At 36.4% G+C, this 27,735-nt stretch overlaps 1 protein-coding gene across 1 annotated transcript in view; it reads left to right on the forward strand.

Annotated features, from left to right (window-relative positions):
* The window catches only part of LOC102860264 (mucin-17-like), a 199,340-nt gene that overhangs the window by 36,837 nt on the left and 134,768 nt on the right, over window positions 1–27,735 (forward strand). The window contains exons 4-5 of the mRNA XM_006893154.1: window positions 7,946–9,508; window positions 23,394–23,465. Coding sequence (XP_006893216.1) covers window positions 7,946–9,508; window positions 23,394–23,465 — 1,635 coding nt within the window. The remainder of the gene's footprint in view (window positions 1–7,945; window positions 9,509–23,393; window positions 23,466–27,735) is intronic.

The raw sequence follows: 27,735 nt of genomic DNA on the forward strand, positions 1-27,735 counted from the left end.
CCCTCTCTCCCTCCCCCCCTCTCTTTCTTTCTCTCTCTCTTTCTCTCTCTCTCTCTCTTTCTTTCTTTCTTTCACAGTACTGTTTCTTACCACTAAGACATGAAAGTTCTCTCATTAAAATGAAGATGGAAAAAAAACGTTTCTTGGGTCATAAAAGAGTTAAAAGAGGATATCTAATATCGAAAGATTTACAATGCAGATGCACCTATAAACATTAATAGTATATAGCCTATGCTTTGAGAAGGATACCTAAGTCAACGTGGAGTATTAGGTAGGGTTCTTATTATGATATTACATAGATGGAACTCAAAGGATGAGTCCAAGTTTTCCAGCCAGATAAGCAGTCCAGCTGACCACTGCAGACAGGAACAATTGTCAAGGAAGTGCCAAGTAAAGAAGGAAGATTGTCCCAGTCAAAAGACTCATCTTTCTAATGAGAAGATGAACTAGGAGGAAATGATTAATAGGAGGCCAAACATAAAACAGTATTGTAAAGAAGTAGTGTCTTAGAAATGTCACGACTTAGAAAGAATTAAGAAAAGATAAGAGCTTTGAGTAATTATTGATTTTAGGAAGCTATAATGCATAATGGATTACCATAAATTTAGTGACATGAAAAACCAAACCATACAAATTCTCTTAAATGTTATCTGTACCAAAAAGAATTGGTCAATGCTGAAACATTTCAGGAAGTAGCATATGATCAAGAACCAATTTCACTGATGGAAGATGCTCAAGCTACACTGAAGGCACTGGCCGAAAAATAGGGCTCTAGAAATTGACAAAATACCATTTGAAGTATTTCAGAACAGATGAAGCCCTGATATGCTCATATGTCTATGCCAAGAAAATTGGAAGACAGATACCTGACCAACCACCTAGAAGAGATCTATAGCTGTCTCCATTCTGAAGAAAGGGGATTCAAAATAATGCAGAAATTATGGAACAATGTTATTATATAACACATAAACAAATATCGTTGAGTATTAAAAAAATGGCTAGAGCAAGTATACAGACAGGAAATTTCCAGAAATTCAAACATTTCAGGAGAGGCCATGAAACAAGGTATATCATTGTTGATGTCAAATAGAACTTGGCTGAAAGAAGAATGCAAGAATTACTTGTGTCCTTTAAAAAAATTATCAAAACAAGTGAAAAAGGTTTACAAAGGAGGCATGGTTGGTGAAAGAATATAGGCCATGTGGAAGAGTTAAAGAGGAAAGTGAAGAAGGGGAAAGAAAGTCAGGGGAGGAAGAATTACTTGTGCTTTCTTGACTATTCAAAGACATTCAGATTGTGGGGATTATAATTAGTTATGGATAACATTGAAAAGAATAGGAATCCTGGAATACTTTATTGTGTTCATAAAAAGTCTGTACATAGAGCAAGAAGCAATTACTTAAAGAGAACAAGGGGATGCTGCCAGGTTTAAAATCAGGAAAGCTGCATGTCATGGCTATATCCCTTCTCCATATGTATTCAATGTGTTTTTAATACAAAATGAGAGAAGCTGGACTCTATGAAAAAGGATGTGGCATCAGGATTTTAGGAAGATTTATCAACGATTTGTGTTATGCAAGTAGCACAATCATGCTTGCTACCTTGAACATGAATAAGACCTAAAACACTTACTGATGATCAAACACTATAACCTTCAATATGGGTTACTCATCAACATAAGGAAAAACAAAATTTTTACAACTAGACCAGGAATCCACATCAAGATAGATGGGAGAAATATTTAAATTTTTCATTATTTCATTTTACTTGGATTCACAATCAACGTCCATGGTATCAAGAGTCAAAATAGAAAAAAAATTAAAAAAATAAGTTGCATTGGGCAAATCTACTGTCAAGGACTTTTTTAGAATGCTGAAGAACAAGAGTATAATTTTAAAGATAAAGAAGTACCTGACCTAAGCCACTATGTTTTCAATTTCTTTGTGTGTAAAAGCGGAACTACGAGTAAGACTGAAGAATAGTTGACTCTATGGTTTTAGCATAGAGTGTTACATATACCATTGATTGTTCAAGGAACAAACAAATTCATCTTGGAAGAATGCAACCAGGGTTCTCCTTAGTGGCAACGATGGTTAATGACACTTCATCTCATGTTGTTTTGTCACATCTTAAGGAGGAACCAGTCTTTGAAAAAGGTCTCATGCTTAGAAAAGTAAAGGGTCAATGAAATAAAGGAACGTAAGATGGATTGACACACTGACTTCAACAATGGACATAAGTGTGGTAGACATCATGAAAATGACACAGGATAGGTCAACGTTTCGATCTGTTGTCCCTTGGGATCACTACAAATGGTAGTAAACTTGATGGCACCTAGCACCAACAAATACTATTTTCATTAGAAGACTCGGTTAGGTATGGGCCCCTTTCTCAGCTCTATCATATTAACAGAATATACTTCCTTAGGCCTCTGATTTATGACAACTTACATTTATAATGCTTGTAACAAGAGAATGGAAACCTGTGGTCTTTTGAGTCTTCAGACTTGAGATAATTTTGTAAAGTTCCCTTTTAACTGGGTAAAGACCATCCAGAAAAATTTATCTTAACTTAAAACTCTGATTTGATGCTTTGCCACATTTCTTCAGTTAGAAGCTATCCAACTATGGATAAAGGGAATTATATAAGGGCATGACTTTGTAGGGAGCCAGAAAGTAAGGATATCAATATAGTATTATGTATATATGTATAGTATATATGTATTATACTGACTTGGCTGCGATGAGAACAAAATGGACCTGTAATTATGTAAGATATGGGCTCTAGATGAGTCTTAGTCTCTTTATGTGCATTTGTTTTTAGAACAGCAATCACCTATTTAGCTCACAATCCTGCATGTCAACAATTTGGGTTGTGCTTAACTGCGCACTTTGGAATATCTGGGTCATGCTTCACTGTCCTTTGCTGAGGCTCATTCATGCGTCTGTGTTTGGCTAAGTTGGCTGATGTCTGGTTGGCTGTGTGCTGAGATGTAGTCAGTCTCTCATCCATCCTCTGACACCCTGACTTGGGCTCACCAACTTCATGGCAATATTCAATGCCCCGCAGACTAGCAAGGCCCAGTATGTTATTACTTTTCAAGTCAGTGCTTGTAACACATTTGCTAATATCACATTGGCCAAAAGTCCTAGATTATGGGAGTGAAAGAGGACTCATTTTTTCATGGATGGAAGAAAGAATCATGGGCATTTTTACACTCCATTACTGGTGCTTTATATTTTTATTATACTTTTTAAAAGCTTGGGAGGATTTTTGGTCTATAGTTATGCTAGAATGATAAAGCCATTAAAAAAGAAAAAGGATAACTCTACCAGATATGGAGGATAAAGAATGAAATGAGATTCCTAAAAAGGCAAGTGCTGCTGTGATTCAGAGGACACAGGGATAAAATGCTTTTAAAAAGAAGAAAGATTTCCATTTTGTTACCTGAATGTGAGCTCGTGACCAGAACAGTGCAAGGTCAAATCAGTCATACAGCACGAAGACAGAGGAAAAGTTACTAACATGCACACATGAGTGGAGAAGTGAACAAGCCTTCAGCATGCTCTCCATGTCTGTCCAGCTAAAGGGGTAAATAAAGAGTTTTGAAACACTAATGCAAAAATCTGACAGTTGACTATTTTTATTCTCATAGATTAAAACTCAAACTCATTGTGGTGAAGTCAGAACCAACTCATAGCTGACCCTCCCAAGGATTTTTAGTGGTTGTACTCCAAATGAAAGGAGACTATTCATCTTTCTCCTAAGGAACACCTGGTGGATTCTAACCACTTGCCTTTGTGTTGATAGTGCAACTCTTTACCCACCAGGCCATCAGAGTGTAATCTCAGAAATGGCCTCTAAAAGAACAAAGGTTGCTATCTTAGCTACTACCATAAATGCTATCTCTGACCCTCCCATCAGCTGTAAGTTCTGTTTTTCTTCAAAAGTCAAGTGGGTCCTGCCATTCAGACTCTAGAGTTCCTTGGAATGGGGATTGGAGAGTTAATGACTTTTCTTCATGTTATTTCTGTACATTGGGTCATCCATTCTTCATTAGAATGAAGGAAGGAGAGGAAATTGGACCTAGAAAGAAAAAAAAAAACAAACAACCACACACACACACAACAAAACAAAGCAACAATTTATTCAATATTCTCAATTTTTCCTGGAGATAAGATACCTGAATAATCTCTTGGATATTATGGGGGAAGTGGCAGGTAAAGAATTAGCAGAGAGTTTTAACCTTTTGGAACCACTGTTGTGAAGAATGAGAGAGGAAGTCAGGAACACCCTGTGCTAGAATGGAAGAAAGTAAAACAACTATGAAAGAGAAACTGTAAATCTTGTATTTGTGATGACATTATTCCACAATGTCTCTCTCACCTGCCCACATGTGAATTAGAATATGGTGCAAGAAAAGCACAAACCTTACTTTCAGCTAGTACTGTAACACAGTGTCCAATTCATAAATCAAGAACAGTGGCTCTGCCAATAAGTGAGTTGTTTTATTTAGTTTTTCCTCACCAGCATTAAATAAGCTAGAGATAGGAACACAGGGATTGATTCAAAGCTAGATTGGCAAGAGACAAAGATGGCTAAAATAATGAGGACAGGATCCAGAAGGTTGACTCTGGAAAAAAAAATATTCATTAACTCAGAATGCCAAGTAGTTAGAAATGAGGGTAATGAGACTGGATTGCAGCAGAGACATTTTACTATGAAAAACACATCTTTTGTTCATGGTAATACATTTAGACACAACAAAGCTTATGGAGTTTTGAACATAAGTGTGTATTGATTCAATTTTAAGGAGAAAAGTGCAACATTGAATGAATGGAAATCCACAATCTCTGTAACTGTTCATTGAAATTAATAAAAAAAAATCAATGTGATGGTGGATTACAATGAAGTATAACTCTCACTGCCTTCCAGTTGAGACTTGACTCTCAGTCGATTTTGACTCCTAACAACCCCCCTTCAGGTTTTCTAAGCTGTAAGGACGATTTCCCATTTTTTTTCTCTCCCAAGAAACAATTGACACATTGGGATATACAACAAAAGTTGATTAATATTACCGAATAGGGACATTATATCCACAAACATTCTCAGAAGACCCTCAGTGGTCATTTATCTTGGGTAAATTATGACTTCAGTAATTAGAAATTTTAATCTTAAAGAATTTGGAGGGTTTTTATTTTGTGTTTTGGTTTTTTTTTCTTCTTTCTCTTAATGAGACTCTTAAAATTATGGTTCTACGATCTTCATGCAGTGGTAATTGGAATGTAATTAGGATGAATTTGCTGTTTTGTTGTAGAAATTAAACTTATTTGGAAACAGGTAACTAACTATGAAGCTAATGGGATTTTTGTAGTTCAGTGACTGAATTATTGAAGGGCTAACCAAAGAAGGAGTAGTTAGAATCCACCAGCTGCCCTGTTAGAAAGAGATACGATGGTCTGCTTCTGTAAAGACACTTGTTGTTTATCATCAAGTTGAGTTGATCCAGAGCTGTCACTCCAGCAAGGTTTCAAAGATAGTAAACCACATGGGAAGAAATTGGTCATCCTTTTCGCATGGATCAGCTGATGGATTTGCATGGAGTACTTTTGTGTTGGCAGGGCAATTTCTAAGAGGAATTTCTACTCTCTCCTGTAGGATTGCTATGTGTTGAAATAGATTCATTGGCAGTGGCTTTGAATTGTTATAAGTTTACAGAATTCCTTAATTAACAACTCTTTTCAGCTTTACAAAAGCAAAGACATTCTAAAATCTTGAGATTTCTTTGTTCTGTCTATGAGGAAAGACCAATCATAAGAACAATTAGTGAAGACCTTTAATTTTGTTTATATGGGGATAGCAGGGAGACCCAAACTGTGACCTGAAAGCGCTGTTAATTCTACAACAATGTTTTTGGATGGTGTGGTGTTTTTTTTTTAAGAGTAAATACTAATTTGACAAGAGATGACTACATAACTACACTGTGCTAACAGAAACATTTGGCAGCCCAGATAGTAGTTTTTAAATTTAAGTGTATTCTCCCACCACATGAATCAGTTATGCAATCACTTACTGGTTCAGGAGAGTTGTTTCTTAGTGAAACATGTGAGAGAATTGTTAAGCTTTTGTTTTTCATAAAAATAAATAAAATTGTTAAGCTTTTATTGTTATTTTTATTTTTGAATTCTTCTTGATCTTCAAGTACCTCTGATTTTGAGGTTTTCCTCATTTTGTCAGTGAAGGTGTGATGGGTCAGTGGTAAAGAATTGCCCTGCCAATGCAAGGATAGGTGGTTTGAATCCACCAGTTGTTCCATGGGAGAAAGATGGGCAATTTCCTCCCAGGCATCTGAAAACCCTCTACGAGTGTCAGCTATGAGGCATTTCCAACTCTATGGTATTATTCCATGGAGGATTATGTATGCAGCAAAATTCTATGTTGCAAGAATACACATCAATATGAACGTAAAAGAAGGACTTATTTATTTTGAGTATGTTTGCCAAGTAAATGAAAAATTTAGATCTAAAATTAGCTTTTTTAAACTTTTGAGCTTAAAATGCTATGATAGGATAATCATTGCCAACGACTTGATGGAAGTATCCTTAACATATTATAAAGCAACATCAAGAACCTTTATACTATGCTTGGAAAACAAGATTTTCCTAATTGCTTTTTTCCTATATATTGGCCTAATATGTGACTAATGCATGGTGCATAAAATACTTAACAATTATGCAATAATATTTGGAATGAATAATATTCCCTAAATTCTTACTACACAGAAGGTTAAGCCCTAGAACTACTTAATCAAAAGCTTGAAAGTTTGAATCCTCCTACAGGTGCCTCCAAAGTGAGGCCTGTAGTCTGTTTCTGACAGACAGAGTCTAGGAAATCCTGTAGAACAAGTTTTCCATGTGGGACATCATGGATCAGAACACCTGTTATAACTAACCACTTGTTAGGAACATGCTTTTATCCTTTCTCTTTGTTTGATGCAGTCAAGTCAATAATTTTGAAGGAAGAACCTCTATTTAGAAAATTTTACTTTAGAGACTCTTAGTCTTTCAGTGCTGACTACCTACATACTAAATGTTTTTGTTAAAATAGCAAAATCAAGCACCTTGTTACTTCATGGTGCTACTCACCAACTTTTGGAAGGTGCCTTTTTTGTTTTTTTCTGTAGGATGTCCTGGATTACTTTATTTCAAGCAGATTACATTTGTAAAGCACTCTGGTTTTTTTGATCATACTTTTGATGTAATTCTAGCATAACCCAAGCCTTTTGTTAAATGTTCATTCAGACAATTCAGATTATCTTCTAAATAAGCTAAAACTGCCCTTTTCTTTACCAATATAAATATATCACTTTTGTAGTTGTTGTTACTAGGTGTTATTTTTTTTGAAGTATGGGCATTTTTTTTTTTAGGTTTATAACTTGTAGGAATAGCCCAAAGTCTCAGAGTTTATAAAAACCTTAAATACTTGAAGTGTGGTAAATCTTTAAAGGACTATAGCCATTATCATTATAGTATGTGTTCTATTGTTCCAATGGAAGAAAATATCTTCTAGATACCAATGTAAATTTTTGAAAGTTATACTGGTGACGATTTAAATATTTTCAAACCATACAATTCCAAATTAGGATAACTATTTTGAACATTGTTAGTGAGTTCTTTTTCATATGCAAGCATACAATTTCATATTGATTTTTATTCTTACAAAGAAAAATAGGTTACATTCACAGTTTATGTTTATTTCAAATTCAGAACAATGTGTCATATGCAAAACAGAATCGCCTTCATTTTTGTTGAGGTTTAGATGTGTGCTCTTATTTGTGCTAATAAGAGGACTGTTTGCATGAACACACACAAGTGACAGGGATATTTTGATAGTTTTCCAAGTAATGAATGTCCTATTTCAATCTGTCTGTTTCTCTTTCCTCTAGTTAACTGCTTCTCCCACTACCTCTGAGCAGCTTGCCTGTAAAACACCTGCTTTCTCTGTTTCTCCAACTAATCAGAAACCAGGACCTGACCCAGTTAATCTCAGCAGCGCCTCTGTCCTAGAGGAGTTCCACAGTAGGAGGCACCATGGCGGTGGGGTCTTTGTGGAAGAAACAGCTACTTATTTTCAAACTTCTGCTCACTCTTCACCCTCTTTGGCATCGAAGGCCACTTCCTCGAGGCTACAGTTTGCCCCTTCTACTCAGCTGCCATGTTCTAATTTGTCCAGTCCAAGTTCAGCAGATCAAAAACCTGGACTGACACCTGAAGTTCTAAAGAAGACAACAACGTTAACCTCCCATGGTCTCAGTCCTGGAGAAAGTTCGAGAACCGCTTCCCCTGCACCACCCTCTAGTTCTTCCCTGAAGCCAAATGCAGCTTTGTACATCCCAGTTCGTATTATCACACACTCACTCTCTCCAAGCCCCAAACCATTTGTCTCCTCTTTCCGTGGCTCTTCTTCTACTATCTGCAGTCAAATGTCGTCTACTGGAAATCTCTCTAAGTCAGGGGGGAAGTGTCCAGTGCCCTCAAGGCTGTCCCTCCTCACTGCTATTCTCAAGTCAAACCCTTCTCACCAAAGACCATTTTCCCCTGCCTCCTGCCCCACTTTTTCTCTCAACTCCCTCACCTCTTCCACACTCACACTTGATCAGAAAGTAAAGCAGACCCCGCCCACACCTAAGAAATCACTCTCAAGTAGCTGCTTAACAGCAGGGTCCTCAGAACAAGGAAAGCATCACCTTTCGGAATTTGCCCCGCCATCCTTTCCTGTACCTGCTTTCACTGAGTCTGTTCCATTTTCTCTGGGGCCCTCGTTTACTCCTACAACACATGAGAGCAGTAGCCTTGTTTCTCCCAATGTAGAGAAAGGGCCACCACCGTCCACTTCTTTGAAGAGTAGCACAACATTCTCCCAGCTCCAAGCCAGTATGTTTGGTTCTGTGGGGCTTCCTCCTGTTCCACCAAGCACATCTCTTTCACCATTCAAAGGCAAACAGGATACTGACCTCAGGGATCTGGAAAAGCTCAGGAGTCTTCACACACACACAACCACTTCAGCCTCCTCTGCACCATCTTCCATATCTTCTGTTAACCAAAAAGCCATGCTTTCCTCTTCAGAGAAATGTTTCCAACCTTCCGCAGCTCTTTACAGCATGATGAACAGATCTAGAAAAACATCACCCCACCTGTCTGGGCAGAGAGGGACCCCTTCACACCCCATCTCAAATGCCAGTACTGCCTCTCTTTCTACCATGGGGTACTCCTCTCTCCCTCATGCTAATCCGCTCATCCCAGAGCCCCAGCTCAGCCCTTCAGCACTGCACCCATATTCTGACAGTAGGACCTTATCTTCAAGATCTGGGAAATCTCAAGGCACAATATCCGACCATAGATTATTTGCATCAACCCCATCACCTCCCATCTCGCTAACAAGAACCACGGAGCTGATTTCACCTTGTGCATTGCCCATGTCAACAGACCATGAAAACATGAAACCAAAGGTATTATTTTTTTTTTCCACATTGCATGGTGCATGCTTATTTTAACATATGAAAGAGTCTTTGTTCACAGATGAAAATAATTTCTTTTACATACTAATTTTGTTCCTACAAGGACTATAGTACTTATGTAAGGGAAAGTGCTATTTATTATATTTGAATGTGTAAGTAAATTATATTATAATCTCTCTTAAGTTATAGATGTTTCAGAAAAACATCTTTGGTTTTATAAATCCACTTCTTACTAAAGCTTGTTGCACATCTGATTGTAAATGTATTTTTAAAGGTAGGATTTGAATTAGATCATTGACCCTCTGACAGAATTAGAACTGGTTGATATTTGGGAACGTAATGTGATTCTGATTATTGAATAATATGGAGCCTATCATCCATCAAAATATCCTGTATTGACAGAATAGAAGACAAGATTACTTTAAAATTGGGTATTTTATCTCAGAGTTGGGTTAATATTACTGTGATGTCAGAGTGAAAAACCTTTATATTTATTTTGCCCAATTCATTTAGAATTATTAATTTTCTTACTAACTATGAGGTTGATTTATTATCTCTACCATAAGGTAAATCAACATTGACTTAACTATGTAGGTATAGGGAAACAGGAAGCAGACAAATCTACTGTGAAAGTTGTCTCTTTTACATAAACACTAAACATATAGCAATTACAAGATAAATAAGAAGTGGGGAAACTGGATATAAGGCAATAAAATTGAGAAGAAATATAAAGCAACCCATTGAGCAAAGATATGAAAATGACACTATTTTTTTTTCTTCATGAAAGGAAATATTTGAAAGAATGACACCAGAAATCAGTTTCCCTGGTGGAATAGAATAGAATAGAACTTAGTTCTATTCTAAGACATGATAGCTTCCAAACTTTTCTCAAATAATTCATAATTCAGATCTACCCAGGATCTGGGAGTTGTTTTATTAGTAAAACAAAAATGAAATTTTCTGTATTACTAAGAGGGAGGGATTTTAAATTATAATAACTTTTAAAGCTTAAAATTAACATAGGATTTAACTTAACAATGCCACTCTTTAGATGATAAAAACTTAGAGATGAAGGGACTCTTATGGTCTTATGTGCATTGTAATTCAACTTAAATAAACCCCACACAAAAACAGATGCATCAAGTATCTTCTGGATGACTACCCCTGGTCTAGTTTTCTTCTTATTTTTTTTTTAAATATTATTAAGGAATAATTGTTTACCCCTAATCTATATGTTGTTATTTGCCAAAGAGTCATCTCTAATTCACGTTGACCTTTTGTACAACATGAAACCCACCTCACTCTGTACCATCCTGGTAAACTCTGCTATGCTTGCGACCATTTTTATGTACACACACACATACACACATTTACACATATAATTTAGAGCAACCACCAAAAAATAATAAGACAATACAAACATAATGAGATGTAAATATAGACAAGAAAATCACTAAAGGAGTGTGAGACAACAGGTCTATTATGTTCTTTTGCTGTTAGGTGCCGTTGAGTTGAATACAACTCATAGTGACCTTATGAACAATAGATCTGAACCCTGTTCTATCCTGTGCCATCCTCACAATCTCTGACACACCCAAGCCCTTTGCTGCAGTCATTGTGTCAATCCACCAAGTTGAGGGTTTTCCTCTCCTTCCTCATCCCTCCACCTTTCCAAATATAATGTCTTTCTCCAAGGAATAGACTATTCTAGTAATACACCCAAATAATATAGGAAATCCTATATCCTGTATTATTGTTAGATATAATTAATAAGAGAAGTTCTGTTAGGAATATGCATGTTTAGTGAGTTGACATTTCACAAATGGAAACACAAAACCAACAGCTTTGCCTTGTTGTTGTTACGTGCCATAAAAGTCGCCTGTGACTCATAACAACCTTACAGCTCTGAAGCCTGCCCTTTTGAGCCAGTCCCATTAACCCTGAAACACCTACTCCATTACCCCAGTTACTTTATCAGTTCATCTCACCCAGAGTCTTCTTCTCCTGTACTGCCCTTCCATCCTTCCAAGCATCATGTCCTTTTTCAAGGACTGGTCCCTCCTGGTCATGTGCCCAAAGTATGGAATTTGATCTCAGAAGACTAAGTGGAGATTGGCCTCATAATTAGTTATAGTAATCAAACCAAAGTCCCTAAAGCCACGGCCATCAAGTAAATTCCAAATTACAGGGCACAGTAGATCTTCACCAAAGGGTTTCCAAGACTATACTCTTAATAGAGCAGATCACTCATATTCCTCTCCTAAAGTAGCTGGTGGATTTGAGCCACTGATAAATGAGTATTTAACCACAGAACTACCACAAATCCTTAATGAGAACACTTAGTAATATTTGTCAAGTATTTTAATGTTTTGTGTGAGCTGAAGACTATCCTAGTAGTTATATAAAATGATAAATTAACTACGTCAGTTTACTTTTATAAATATATACTGCTGATATTATTAGTCCCATTTTATACACCAAAAGTTGGAGTCCAGAGAATAGCTTTGCTTGGTAACATATTTCATACTGGCAGAGTGATGTTTATTCTAATTTAATTTTGTTGATACTTGACACTACATGCTTTATTCCTATGATTTCAATACTACAATATAATGATTCAGGTTAATTAGCAGTTTTAGCTCAATTTAATACTTCTAAAAATCCTCATTATTCAGCAATAGTAATTGGAATTTTCGATTTATAGAATATGTCTAGGTCATTCAAAAACTTATACTTTTAGAATTAGTAAAACCATGCTTTTTTAACTTTTAAAGCAAATAAAATTGGACAAAATCTAACTTGGTATGATTTTTAAATCAGTTATTGTTCATGAGTTGTTATATACCATTGACTTGCCTGCAACTCATGGCGACTCTATGCCCAATAGCTCTGAACCCTTTCCTATCTGGAGCCAATCTCACTGCCTCTGACATACATACTCCCACTATCCCGGTTCCTATGTCAATCTATCTCATCCAAGGTCTTCAACTCCTGTACTGTCCACCTTTCTAAGCATGATGTCTTTCTCTCAGAGCTAGTCTCTTCTGGCAACATGCTCAAAGTATGTGAGCTAGAGCTTCAAAATCCATGCCTTCAAGGACAAACTTGGTTTCACCATCCCCTGGGCAGATATTTTTGTTCTCTTAGCAGTCCATGGTATATTCAATACTCTTCTCCAACACCACAACTTAAAGGCATCAATTCTTCTATCATCCTTAGTCATTGTCCAGCTCTCTGACGCATAGCAGATTAGGCACTCATTAGTCTCTAGACTGATATTGAGGCTCTTCAGCATTTTAGAGAGGTCCCTGACAATAGATTTTCCTAAAGCAATTCTTTTGATTTTCTGACTGCAGGTGCCAAGAGTGTTGATTGTGGAAGCAAGCAAGCTGAAATTGTTAACAATCTATCTCATCACCATCTATCATGATGCTTTCAGTTAGCCCAGTAGTGAGAATGTTCATTTTCTTGATGTTGAACTTCAACCTATAATGAAAATTGCAGGCTTTGACCTTCTTCAGTAAAAACTTCAGGTCCTCCTCAGTTTGGACAACCAAGATTGAGTCATCTACATTGTGTAGGTTGTTGATGAATCTTCCTCCAATCCTGATGCTATATTCTCCCTCAAAAAGTGAAGTCTTCTTAGTTATCTCTTACACATATAGCCTAAAAATGTATGGATACAGGACACATCTCTGACAAACTCCTTTTTGGGGCACGTAATGTTTACTTGCTCTGTTCTGATGAGTGATTCCTTATCTAAATATAAGTTTTGCACAAACACAATTAGGTGTGCTTATACTTCCATTTTTCCCAAGGTTAGACACCGTTTGTTATGACTCACACAGTTAAATTCCTTTGCATAGTCAATGAAACAGATAGACATTCATCTGATACTCTCTGTTTTCAGCCAAGATTCTTCTGATACTAGCTATGATGTCACTAGTACACAACCTTTTCTAAACTCAGCTTACATTTATGAAAGTCATCTGTCAATTTACTGTTCCAGTCATTTTTTAAAATTATCTTCACCAAGATTTTATTTGTGTACGGTATTAATGACATCATTCAATAATTTCCATACTGCTGGATCACTTTTGTTAAAAATGGAAATGTATAGGGATCTCTTATAGTTAGTTGATCATATATCTGTCCTGAAGATTTCTTCACACAACCTGGTGAGCAGTGAAGGGATGCATCTGCTTGTTGAAATATTCAATTGATATGCTGTCAATTCCTGGGCCCTTATTTTTACCAGTTCCTTCAGAGAAGCTTGAGTTTCCTTTTTCATCACTTTTGTCTCTTGGTCATATGTTGTTTCATGAAACTCTTCTGCGTTAGTTAATTCTTTTTAGTACAGTGACTCTGTATACTCCTTTCATGTTTTTTTGATGTTTCCTGGGTCATTCAATACTTTGCCCCTCTCATCTGTAAGTATTGGAACTCAAGGCTTGAATTTGCTCTTCAGTTCCTTCAGTTTAAGAAATGCCAAGCCAGTTTAACTCTTTTGATTTTATGACTCCTGCTTCTTGCACTTTTCATTATAATACTTTGCTTTGTCTTCCAAAGCTGTCATTAGAAATCTCAGTTTCAACTCCTTAAATTCCTATTTCTTTCCTTTGTTTTGACTTCCCTGCACTCTAGTGCAATGTTCAGAGTCTATTCAGACATTCATCTCAGTCTTGTCTTCCTCTTCTCTCTTTGCAATGTGACCTTTTGCATTCTTCCTGGATGATATTCTTGATATCTTACTACAGCCCATTTATCTGTTGTTTTTTGGTTATTATCTTTTTCATCATAAGTATCCTTGAATTTGCTAATGATATATTTAAAACCCTGGATAAAATTTATTCTTTGAAATATAAGTTTTCTGAATTTATTTATAATTGTTTCTTGAACCATGCATTAAGCACTACAATGATGTGTATCATTATTACCTGTGTGAATAATAATCTTATTGCTCAAACTTCTTCAAAGTGTTTATATCTTTTTGTTTATGGCATTTGTTCATCGTTTGTCTTGATTTGGATTTAGTGAAAAAGTTGAAGAACAAGGAACCTCTATGGATTTTGATAAAGACTGTTTGTTGAAAGTCCATTTTTTCTTTACAACTCTTGGCCACTCTCAGCATGTAAAAACTTTCAGCATATAGTTCTTTCTTTGTTTTATTTTTTTTAATTCCCAAATTAAAAAAAAAAGCTTGTAGAAATTAATAAGGTATTTGACAATCATTAAAAAGAATGAATTAAACACATTTGTCAATATTGCTATATTTGTTTGAATATGAAAATAATTTCTTAGCATGGCTATACATTTCTGAGGATATAAAAGTAATAATTTATGCCAACTTCTGTTAAAATGCTTGTTCTCTGAGGCATGCTGATTTTTGTCATACTTATTTCTTCCTTGCTGGCTGCTATAATCTCTCCAGGTAGAAGTCAACCTATACTTTTTCTTTTTTATATATATCATAAACTACTTGCAGAAACTGTAACTACAGCCTAAAAAATTCATTAAAATTGATCTGGGGAGAGATAAAACTTATAGCAGTTTCTTTTCATCTTTAATTTGACTTTCTTCAATTGGTAAGATTGTTTTACAGAATTATAGATGGAAATAGACAAAAGCTTTGTGATATCAAAGCATTTGTGTGCTTTTATAGGTTGATTCTTGTCTTGCCCCTTCTACTGTGGTGCTAATCTGAGCACAGGGTAGGCTTTGAAGTCCAGGAGCTTCAAATTCTGATCAGCTTCACTCAGTCCCAGATCCCGGAAGGAAAGGGGTCTTAGAACATAGATGGCCATCTAATTAAAACAAGAATACTTGAATGATATTAGTTCAAAGTCTGAACCCTACTGTCTTTTGATATTAAAATAAAATGGAATAGCTAGAAAATTATTGAGCTAAATCCAGATAAAATGCATTTGATGTTTTCTTTTCATCGAATTTTTCATAAAATTTTCATCTAGTGAAGGAGTATGATATAATTGATTAGCAGATATTTTTATTTCTGATATATTTGTAAAATATTTTCAACATATCTTTGCCCTTAGGATGGATCACTGAATGTTACACAAACTATTTTTGATCTATATTTATAGAAGACATTTTCTTTCTTTGAAAAAGATAGGTTTCATTAAACTCATCTATGATGTTATGTTTAGGTTCCCAATTTATTTACTTTCATTTATAAAATAATTTCAAACTTCTTCCTTGTGAATTGTCATGCTATTCTATATGGGAATGGAATCGCATTACTTCAAAAGCATATATAGTCTGTTGTTCACTAAAGATGAACTGAAGATCTCATCTAACTATAAGGAGTTCTATGAGCATGTGTACACATAAACATTACAGATATTTGCATGCATAGCTTGCTAAAAGAATCAGTTGGAAGCTTTGCAGTATTTTATGAGCCTTTAAAAAGCCTTTATTTGAGCTCTCGTGACCTAGTGGCAAGAAGCAGCACTGTATTCCCAGAGGTATGTGGTTCGAATCCACCAGATGCTCCGCTGGAGAAGGAGTGGCAATCTCCTCCTGTACTGGTCAGATCTGATTTGGTAGTACACACAAGAAAAATAATAAGATAATTTTTTTTAAAAAGCCTTTATTTATAATACCCTTATGAGGTGGATTGATTCAGTGACTGGGATAATGGGGATGGGAGTATCAGAGACAGTGCTATTGGCACAGGACAGAGCGGAGTTTAGGGCTGTTGTACATAGGGTCGCTATGAGTCGCAGGCGACTCGACGGCACATAACAACAACAACAACAAATATTTCAATATACATAATTATGGAAACTTGACAGCAATAGTCAATAAATTTCTTTGTGTGACCCAAAGTCAGAGAGATTCTAGTTTGAACAATGCTGAGATGGTCACCAAGGATCATAATTTACTCTCAGTTCTTCTTGATCATGTTTCTATGATTTGGTCTTGATAGTACAGAGACTCACCACCAGGATTCTCTCCTCCTTTTGCTTGTGTAATCTGAAATTCCTACATTCACCTGCACCTAGATGATAACTACAATGCACCTAGATTGTAACTACAAATCTCAATATCCCCTATGGTTAAAGCAACTAGCATAGTTTACTTTGAGCCTCCATGAGCCATGATCACTTTGGTATCCTAGTGGTTAAGGAGTTACACTGCTGACCCAAAGACAAGTAGTTCAAGTCTACCAGTTGCTCTGTGAGAGAAAGTTGGAAAGTCTCCTATATGATTTACAGCCTCTGAAAATCTGCTGGCAGGTCAACTATGAGTCAATTCTGACTTGACAGCAATGAGTGAGTGAGTGATGTTGGAGTAATAATGAAAATGTTTGGGTACTTGCTACCAACCACTACATGGGAGAAAGACATGGCAGTGCCTCCTGTTAAAATCTATAGACTTAGAGAACTGATGAGATAGTTCTTCTCTGTCCTTTACAATGACTATGAATCAGAGTCAACTTTATGACAGTGTGTGTTGGTGAGGTAGAATTTTAGGTAGGAGCAATGAGGCATGAGATAGGATATTAGAACACAATGATAACTCACCAGGGTAGTTCAGGGAAAAGGAATTGCACTGACAACTCGATGGCACCCAGTTCAGATCCACTAGCTGCTATTGGAAGGAAGATGTCAGTCTCCTTTAGTGTGATTAATTGCCTCTGTAAGTAAATCTGCTAGAGGGTCAGCTACGAGTCATTTCTGACTTGATCATATCTAACAGCAATAAGTGAAGGTGAAATCTATTTGGAAACTGAATACAATACTCTGGATGAATTTTATATTTTCCGAATGGACATAATATATTTTTGGAATCCCTATCTGTACACAAAGAATTTATATTGTAGTGTCTAACATTGCTTATCAATAAGACTAGATATGATTAGCATCACTTATGTGCCAAAATGACACTCCGTTTTATCCATTTACATTTTCCCTTTATAAATCATACAGTAGTAATTGTTTTTGTTGTTGATTGTATTTGAGTTAAGCAGGACTCATAGTGACCCGATGATCAAAAGGCCTGAAGCCTTTGTATAACTATCATCATTTATCAATGGCACATAACAACAACAACATACTATATTGGATGGGGTTTTGTTTGTTTGTTTTTTTCATTTAAGCCTCTTGTTTAGGGTCAACAAGACATCAGGAAGGGCTTTTGTATTTAAAAGTCAGTTGTTATTATATTGTGGAGGAACATTCTTCTCAGAGGTACAGCACTCTTCTGTCAATATGCTGTACTGAGGTAACCTGGGTTTGATGTGATGCTGAACCTTGTGCCACTGGGGTGTCAAGCCATGTAGTAGATGGTTAATAAAAATTTATCAAATGCTAGTTGAACACAGAGGTTACAAGGAGAAGATATACAGCAGGTTTTATTGTACTTTTGTCCATTCAGGGTCAGGCTGATCAGTTATTATACGTATGGTTAAATGATAGTCTAACCTGAAGTGTGACAGGTTGTTATTCACGTTACCTAACTCAACCTTGAGTAGAGGGATTCATAATTTAAATCAAAGAAGGAAACCAATGCAATTGTTTCACCACATAAAAGCTTTGGAGTGTTGTTGAAGAACTATGCTCCATATTAGAATGAAAAACTCCATTACTTCTAATAATTTTCTTTTGTTAAAAGAGTATATCTAGTTAGGACGGCCAGAGAAAAGATACTGGACCGAACAAATATTTTTGAGCACTGAGCATGCAAATAAGACTGAAAAAAATAGATGCATGTTTTAGAGGAGGCTAGAGTAGGGATAAGAAGCTGTGTTTCAATCCACAAAGCACATAATTTGAATACACTAGCTGCTGCTCAATGGGAGAGGAATGGACAAATTCCTCCTATGTGAAATACTGACTCAGAAAACTCACTAGGGGGTCAGCTATGGGTGGTTCAGACTCGATGGCACACAACAATAACAACAAAAGTTAGATCAGTGAGGAACTAGAAACAATATCTAATTGTTCTCAGTAAATTTCTCTTAGTCTATATTTTGTCACAAAGTTAATGATATTTCTATTTCCAATGGTGATAAAAGAGGAAGTTTAAGCTGCTGTGAAGGAACTGGCCAAAAACAAGGCTGCAGGAATTGATGGCATTCAAATTGACATATTTCAACAAACAGATTCAGCCAGGGATGTGCTCACCAGGTTGTGCCAAGAAATCTGGAGGATAATCACCTGGCCAACTGACTTGAAGAGATCCACATTTATTCCCATTCCAGAAAAAAGGTGGTCTGACATAGTGTGGAAATTATTGAATCATATTACTAGTACCATACACAAGGAAAATCTTTTTGAAAAGCTTCCAAAAATGATTGGACAGTACACTGATGAATAACTACCAGAAATAAAAGCTGAGTTTAGAAGAAGTCATGGTAGTAGGGATATCTTCACAAATATCAGATCATAACTGAAAGCAGATAGTACCAGAGGAATATCTATTTGTGTTCATTAACTATACAATGACATTTAACTGTTTGGATCACAACAAAAGGTGGCTAATTCTGAGAATAATGGGAATCCCAGAACACTTGATTATGCTTAGGTAAAACCTATATTTGGACCAGGAAGCAGTAGTCAGAACAAAGCTGGGAAAGACTGCATGGCTCAGGATCAGGAAAGGGGTGTGTCAAAGATACAGTCTGTCTCCATATCATTATATCATAAATGAGGAGAAGAGACACATGATGAGATATTTCTCTGAATTTATCTGTGCTTTTTGCACGCACAATATAAAATATACTTGCTATCACCTTCTATTCCACCATGCTATTTCAATTTTCTTTATATCATTTGTCTCTATATGATGTTATTTTTATTAACAGCATTAGTTATTTGTATTTTATCTTTATTAGCTTGCAAACTATGCAAAATATGTTGTAGTTGTATACTGTTGGGTCAGAACCAACTTACATCTGATATTTCAGCTGGTTTTCATAGGCTATAAATCACATGGGAGGAGATTGCTTACTTTTCCCCAAAGAACACCTGGTGGATTTGAACTGCCTACCTTTGGGCTGGCAGTGAAACTTCTTACTACTAGGCCACCAGATTTGCTCTATGACATATTTAATATTTTGTGTTCCCTAAAAGCTTTAAATATTTTGTTTATTTCTTAGTCTCTAGTACCTAGAGAATTGAAGATAATGTAGTAGGTAGATAATCAATACTTGTGGAAGGAGTCATTCATTTAACTGCCATATCTAAATGGGTTTGCAGGATAAATTGATGTCCAGCTGGCTGAGAGAATGCTGTAGCGAGAACTCTCTACCTTTGGCACATGACTTGGATGATGGTAAAAATGTCATGCCTAACAAAATGGCTAATGATAATACATAAAATTCCTAATCTTCATGACCTACAATGACAAATCAACCCTAATAACAAGAGACTGGGTACAGAAAATGTCCAAATCCCATCTTTTTGTTCTGCTAATTATATTAGGATACAATGGAATTTAATTAAAACATTTTTTACAGAAAGATAAATAAGGTAGTTAAAATGATTGCATGCTCAGTGTGATCCCACGCGTGAAATTACTCCTGCCTCAATCTCATGGATATTTTAATCTCTTCACAAAATAACCAAGGAGATAATCCCAATTATTGTTATCTTTATTGCATTGAGCATCAATTTCATGGAGATGATAATAATATTTAACTTCCTGTCTCCCACAAAATATAAAAAAATACTGGCAGAAGAAAGTGATGAGGGTAGTGGAATTCTTTAGTTAGAGAGCCATAAAGGAGTTAAAAAGTGTAATGTAGAGTTTATAATGCAGAAGAGAACTTGTAGCAAGTGCCATGATTTCAACTAGGGAGACATAAGACAAATGGAGAAATCTAGCATGGAGTGTATTTTGGCTCAATGCAAGGGAGATTTTTTGTACCAAATCTTACAATTAGACCTGAATGAGCTGCCTTGGGGTGTAGGCAAATGTTCACATGGTGACTGAACAGAAGAACATGTCTTGGATGAAGGGATGAACCAGATGGCCTCCAATCTAATTTTTTGCTCTAAAATTCTGTGTAGCATTATATTTTCATTAAAAAGAAATCTATCTGTAAAAACCACTCCAACTAGATTCTTTAGCCCAGGTGAAGGCAGGACGGCTAAGATTATAAATGATTGTTGTTGTTGTTGTTGATTGTTGTTGAGTCCAGCATGGTTCATAGTGACCCTAGGAACGAAAGACCTGAAGTTTTTCTATAACTATCATCATTTCTCAAGGTTCATAGAGTTTCCAGAGGCATGCTGTTTAGGATTGTGGATGCCACTCCTGCTTCCAAATATTAGGAATTCTGAAATGAGAGGAGGTAGTACATGATTGATACATGCACAATTATTATTGAGCTGGTGTGAATGTGTCTAAATTCCGATGTGACTTATGAGTTGGTTGACATTGGATAGATTTCAGCTTCTCTTCCCTGGCAAGAGATAGCATTTCCTTCTGAATCCATATCCAAATAGTTTGAAGATCAGAGGAGAGAAGGGTCCATGTAGAGAAGTAGGGCTTGCAGAGACTCAACAAATTCTCTTACAATCACTGCTTACATAGAAAATGGGAACCAGGCATATGCAGAGATTCACAGAAGGTCAAACTGCTTTGTCTATGGCAGACAAGAGATAAGAAGCAGGAGGTGACAGATAAAAGTGAATATCCAGAGTTTGAGGTTTGAGGGAAAAGCATGTAACTTCTGAAGTGCTTCTAGTGAGTATGTGTTTATGTGTGTGTATGTGCATGTGTGTTTGACTGAATTTGTGAGGGTGTGTGTGTGTGTATGTATATATATATATATATATATATGGAAAGGCAGAGGATCTGTGAAAGAGGAAAATATATGATGAGATGGATTGACACAGTGACTGCAGCAGTGGGCTGACGTGGATCAGAGATGATGAAGATGGCAGAGAATAGGACAAGGTTCAGATCTATTGTTCCTGTAGGGTTGCTATGAATTGTACTTGACAGCACCTAACAAAAGAAACATATGTCTATATTATCTATATCTATCTCTAGATATATGTATGAATGTAAGCATAGACAGACTATGAATGTATATACATAAACATAGAGAGCTCTGGTGGTTTAGTGATAAAAAGCTGTGGTGTAATACCAAAGGCATGCAGTTCAAATCCACCAGCTATTCCACAGAAGACATATAGGCAATCTCCTCCCATGTGAATAACTTCCTATGAAAACTTGCTGCAGTGTCAATTATGGGTCAGTTCCAACTCAATGGTACATAGTAACAACAACCACCACTTACATAAACACAAGTAAGTCAGTTAGTGACTATGTATATGTGTGTAAATTTGAGTACATGTGCCTATATTCTATGTACATATTTGTGTAAGTATGTGTAAGTGCTTTAGTGTATTGTGTCCTGGAATTATCTAAGTGGTGTTCTATGACACTTAGTGTTACCAGACCTCAAGTCACTCATTTGTCTTGATTATTCTAACCTAATAAATAGGTCCTCTGCTGTGTTGGTTTGCGTGAACTGTGCTGCTAATTCAAAGATCACATCTCTCTGATGGCAGCACCTCTGAGAGAGAAAGAGCAGCAATCTCCTCTCATGCAATTTACAGTCTTGGAAATCCAATGGAGGGTCAGCTAAGAGTCAGTTCCAACCTCTTGGCTATGAGATTGAAGAACATAATAAACAGGAAACAAAACAAAACAAAACACCTGCAAACATTAAAAGGGACAATGTTCTTGCTTTAGATAGATATTGACTTCCCTCTTAAGAAAGAATCTGGCACTGCCATTTCAACTTCTTCCTAAGGAAATCAAAAGGGCCAGCCTCTTAGTTTACCCATACTAGCACAATGAAGGTTACTCCAAAACTTCCTTAATCCTTTTGGTTTTATTTTAGTTTCTTATATTGTTTTATTCTAGAGACCCCTCTGGTCTGCTTTCTAGGTCACTAATGAACCCCGGAGCTCTGAGTTGACTTCCTGTTGGTTCAGGACCCCCTAGTGTAGCTTCCTGAGACATAGACTTCTGAAGTGATGGAAACCTTGAACTTAGGTTAGCAGCTTGGAACCCAGGGTATTATCTAAACTGAGGTCTTGATTGTGCATAAGATACTGATTTCTACGACTTGGTCATACTCACTTCCCTCCCCACAAACACCACAAAATGGAACCATATTTTTCTGAATTTTATTTAAAATTCAAGATGTTTTATTTCCTATGCCTTTGTGATCCTCATTAGTATCACTTTATTAGAAAGTTCAGGGACTATGGTGGAATTTAAGAAAATAAATTTAAGATAAAGTGCTTAACATCCTAGTTTTTCCATTATGGTGGTAAATTGCTGATATTAATTTTATTCAAATTAATAGCTACATTACTGATAGTCTTTCTCTTTTTTTTTTTTAAATCTTCATGCTCAACACTATTCTGACCTTGTTTTTAGGAATGATGCAAGAATATGTATCAAGAGTTCAGCTAAACTTGTTGGCATGCCATTTGTTAATTATGAAACTATAAAAAAGAAACACATTTTTAAGGATCAAGCGAAACCCTCTCTCAATTCTAGAATAGTACTCCTAAGAGGAAATTCTGCTAATGAGAAATTTATATATAACTTTGTAGAAATGGATGTTTTTAAGTTCTGAAATTGAGTAGCATACAATTACCTCTGATGTCTAGGATGATATTTTACTATGGTATTTCTTTGCTTCTCATTCTAATAAAATATTAACTCAGCTAATTTTTTTTTATCCTGTCAGAAACAAGTTGTTCAAGCATAAGACTTTTCCCCTTCATTTGATAACATGTCATTAACTTGCTAGAACTAATCTAAAATTATGCCCTTTTCTTTCTCCTTTTCATCTCTGTTCTTGCTTTCTGGTTACTCATTCTAGCAATACAAGACCAAGTCAAGCTACAAGGCTTTTGCAGCTATCCCTACAAACACATTGCTTTTGGAACAGAAGGTCAGTGCTGGCACGAAAGCATAGTGAACTTTATGCTTATAATTATTTTTTCCCCTGTGTTTATAAAGTTTCTGCTGGATATATGTCTATTTTAAAGGTCTGTCTTTACTAAAATAAAATTTTATTCTTAATTTAGAAAGATGTGATGAAAGCATCTTGGTCAATAGAATCAGTGATATATTTCTTTTTCGGAGACTGAACGTGAAACTTGAAATGTCTAGGCCAATGTTAAGCAGCCCTAAGAAGTATAGCTCAGAGTCACATAGATTCTCATTTTTGAAATTTTTGTGGGGTAAGGATGTGCCTTTGTGCTTCAGAACAGATTTATAGCAAATCTTCATAAATATTTGGAAACCTTATAGAACAGCTGTACTCCGTCCTATAGGATTGCTTTGAGTCAGATTATACTCGCTGGCAATGGATTTGTTTGTTTTGCTACATTGATAGTATCAAGAGTGTTTGCTTTTACTCTGACCAAAAAGTTGAGATGAAACACTGGAGATGTTGATCAGTTTGTCATTGGCTAGTCAAGACTGGACAATTAATAGTTCTGCCCAGTAGGAGCACTTAAGCAGAATATTAAGTTTAGCTCCTTTGATCTATCTAGAAGTATATTTTTTCAGTCATTCTTGCCAGGCAAGAAAGTCATCCCACTTATTTTGGGGGGGGGGTAGATTAGAGATCACTCTCAATGACCCAGCTGCTTTCACAACGTTTTGGCTTTGCTGTTAAGTGTCAATTATAAATTTATAGGATGTACATCACTAGGTAAATTAAATGAAAGGTTTTTGTTTAATAATATCACATGAACTTAAATATAGCTCAAATGGAAGCTCTAGACTGAAGCAAAATAATTTACCAAAAGTGAGAAGATAATATATTATTTTTTATTACATTTTATTAATTTTAATGAACATTTGCAGAGATTTTGGATTCATTCATTCATTGTTGCACTGTTTTCTCTACCCTTCCCCCTAGTTTGTTCCTCTTTCCCCCCCCCTTGAATGCCTGTTTAAATTGTCCCATTGCCACAGTGCTTTTCAAAGCCAGTTCTAATTAATCTCCTTTCTCACTGCGTCCTTTGCCATTCCCTATCACTCCTCCCTGAGAGAGACTTCACCCTGATTCATAAGGAAAAGGGGATGGTATATTCTCTTAGCTACTTCCTGCTGAAAAGGGACGCTCTAGGTTTCAGGGTGAAGATCTTTCACTACTCTAAAGGGCCCCTTTGGCAATAGGAAACATGTAGACTATTGTGGAGATTGATTTTGAAAGTTAAATGCACTGTTATCAATTGTTCTTAGCCATACATGTTCATGTCTTTGAAGATGTATCATGGAACTGTAGTAGCCTAGAAGACACAAATTTAACTAACATGTAAAAAGTACATGAGTCAAAAATTAAAAAGCAATAATAGTCTTAGTAGAGGTTCTAATAGTGGCACAAATCAAGTTACAGAAGGAAGGTAGTTCTTAAAATAAAAGGCCTATTGACTAGCACTTTGTCTATTATAGTATAAAGGTTAGGAACCACAAGATGTAGAGGCTCAACTATGTAATTTATTGTTCTTAAGTCCTGGAGCAAATTCCATCTACCACTGGGTTGTTTTACAGCTCAGAAGTCTGCATGCAAGACAGAGGTGAAGTAAGGAACTACTTAGGAGGTTTTCCGTCAATTCCAATAAGTAAGAAATAGTGAGAAGAGTTGGGACCTCAGAAGGCTTTTAGGACCAAATAGTAGGCTCTTGTGTCCAGGAGAAAATGAATATACTTACCAGTAATGTTAAGGCTCACCCACAGCTCTTCTGGGAGGATCTAAATCATTGAAGTGTCCTCCTTTGTTTCCAGCTGGGAGCTGGGGCCTGTCAGTCCTTTCAGTCACAAGGACCTGATGTGGGCCACCCTTGCCCAAGTGTCCTTCAGATCCACACTTAAAGCAAATGAGTGGGAGCTTTCCCTCTACTCCCTTGCCTATCTGTGGCTCTTGTCTGTGATACTGTCTACTGAAATGGCCCACCTTTCCACAGTGGAAGCAATTCTGACCTCCTTCATTACCTTTGGGTGGCACTGTTTATGAGTAAGACTTCCTTTTCCTGACACAGGCCCTAAACTGGCAGCAATAGTTGCCCCAATAATTTTGGCCATTCTCTGGTCTTTTCTCTTCCCTCTAGATCCCAGTTGTTAAAAGAGGAAAAATTTAAACAAATATATAACAAATAGTTTTGAACATTGTAATCTTTTAAGCTTAAGGCTAGAAATATTAACAATATGATCATTTCCAATCCAGAGATACATGTTCCAATGCAGTTCCTATTTTCCATAAATGGTTTTGGTAAGAATAATATTGTAAATGTAGATACAGTTCCACTATTCCTCCTCCATGCCACGATATCGTGTTATTAGCATGAGCAGTTATAAATCCATTGCCATCCTTACTCTAACTTAATTTTTTATTTTACATTTAAATTTATTATTAATTTCAGTAAAAATTTAGAGGCTTTGGAATTCCATTCATTCATTGTTGCACATTTCTCCCCTCCCAAGCCTTCCCCCAGAACACTACCCTCTTGGAAAAGTAAAATTCTTTCATTGTTTTACAAAACCTCCCCTAGGTCCACTACACCGTGTAGCCATCGCTGTAGACTCCTGTCATGACAGAAATACCTAATCACCCATCTCTTTTAAACAGTTTCCTTCCTCTGTTTTAATACAATATGCATTACTGAACCCATCTTACTCAATCTCTCCCCAACCCCAAAGTCAGTCCTCTTTTACAACAGTTGCACCATGCAATATTTGTCCTTTTGTGACTGGGATATTTCCAGAGTCAACCATTTTGAATAATATTGCTTGAGTTCCTTGTTTTTCAGTATTCCATTGTGTGAATATACCACAGCTTCTCTATCCATTTGTTAGGCAATCTATTTCAGTACACAGAGCCATTTTTTTTCTGTGTAAATATAGTGAATACTGTTACTATCATTTGTCAGAATAATATTTGCCAACCCAGTGTTATTTTGATCCTGGTTTATGAATGTGCATTCTTGTTCTTTTAGCATGATCGAGGGGAATACTTTTTTTCATAGTCTCTTATCTGCCAGGGAGAAACTGTTTATAGAAAATTCTAAATGAGATATAGGTGGGCAGATATCTTACAACATATAATTCCTACAACTAACTATCAGATCTCTGTTCTGTCTGCAATCTGAATGCCCCAGAGACCCCTGGATTATGGGGAAATGGGAAGCTTTTTCTGTCTTGCTTTTCTCCTAAAGTTCTACCTTTTGTAACTTCAGAAGAGCAGACATGCCTAAACCATTCTTTCAGGAAGTTTCTGGAGGTTGTGAGAAATGACTTTGTCTTTCAATTGCTCTATGTTTTAATGTCTTCTGCCTGCTGTTGTTGTGTGCTGTCAAGTTAGAACCTAATTGTATGAGAGGAGTTTGCCCATCTTTCTCTAGTGGAGCAGTTGGTGAATTCGAACTACAAAGCTTTGTAATTTCAGTGCAATTGGTTGAATTCGAACTACATACCTTTGTAATTGCAGTGCACTTTGTTATCACTGGTTGACCAGAGCTCCCTGTCCTACTGTCTAGGGTCATCATAGTCATAGTATGGGTATTCCCACACAACAGAGTTTGTGCTCATTCCAGACAGATGGTTCAGAATCTTTTTTTTTTTTTTACAGTTTTTTAAGTCTTCCCTCCACCTGTTATACTGGTTTGTTTGCAAAGTTCAAGTACATTGTTTTTCACACCAGATTTTTCCCATTTCCTTCACCACCCTCACCCATCAAATTGTGAGATCCTATGATTAACCTCCCTACCCTGCCCATCCTCCTCCCTCTGTTCCTCCCTTCCCCACCTTGTATCATCATAGTCATTCTAAGACAATGGTTTTATGCAGTATTTTTCCTTATGGCACTGAATTAGTTCACTTGGCATAATGCTCTCCAGTTCTTCCTAAGTTAAGTAGTAAGTTACAAAATCATTGCTTCTGCAATGCTGAGCAATATTCCATTGTGTGAATGTACTACAGTTTTTCAATCCATTCGGTAGTGGTTGGACATCTGGGCTGTTTCCATGTTCTTTTGATGGTGAATAATGCTTCTATGATCACTGGCGTACAACTCTCCTTCTGTGCCTCAGTTATAATTTTTTGGGGCATATTCTAAGCAGAGGAATAGCTGGTCATATGGAAAGTCTATGTTCAGCTTTTTGAGGAAACACTAAACTACCTTCCAGAGTGGTTGTACCATTTTATAATTCCAC

The sequence above is a fragment of the Elephantulus edwardii genome, unplaced genomic scaffold (assembly GCF_000299155.1).
Source record: "Elephantulus edwardii isolate Elephantulus edwardi_28Jun2011 unplaced genomic scaffold, EleEdw1.0 scaffold00124, whole genome shotgun sequence".
Lineage (NCBI taxonomy): Eukaryota > Metazoa > Chordata > Mammalia > Macroscelidea > Macroscelididae > Elephantulus > Elephantulus edwardii.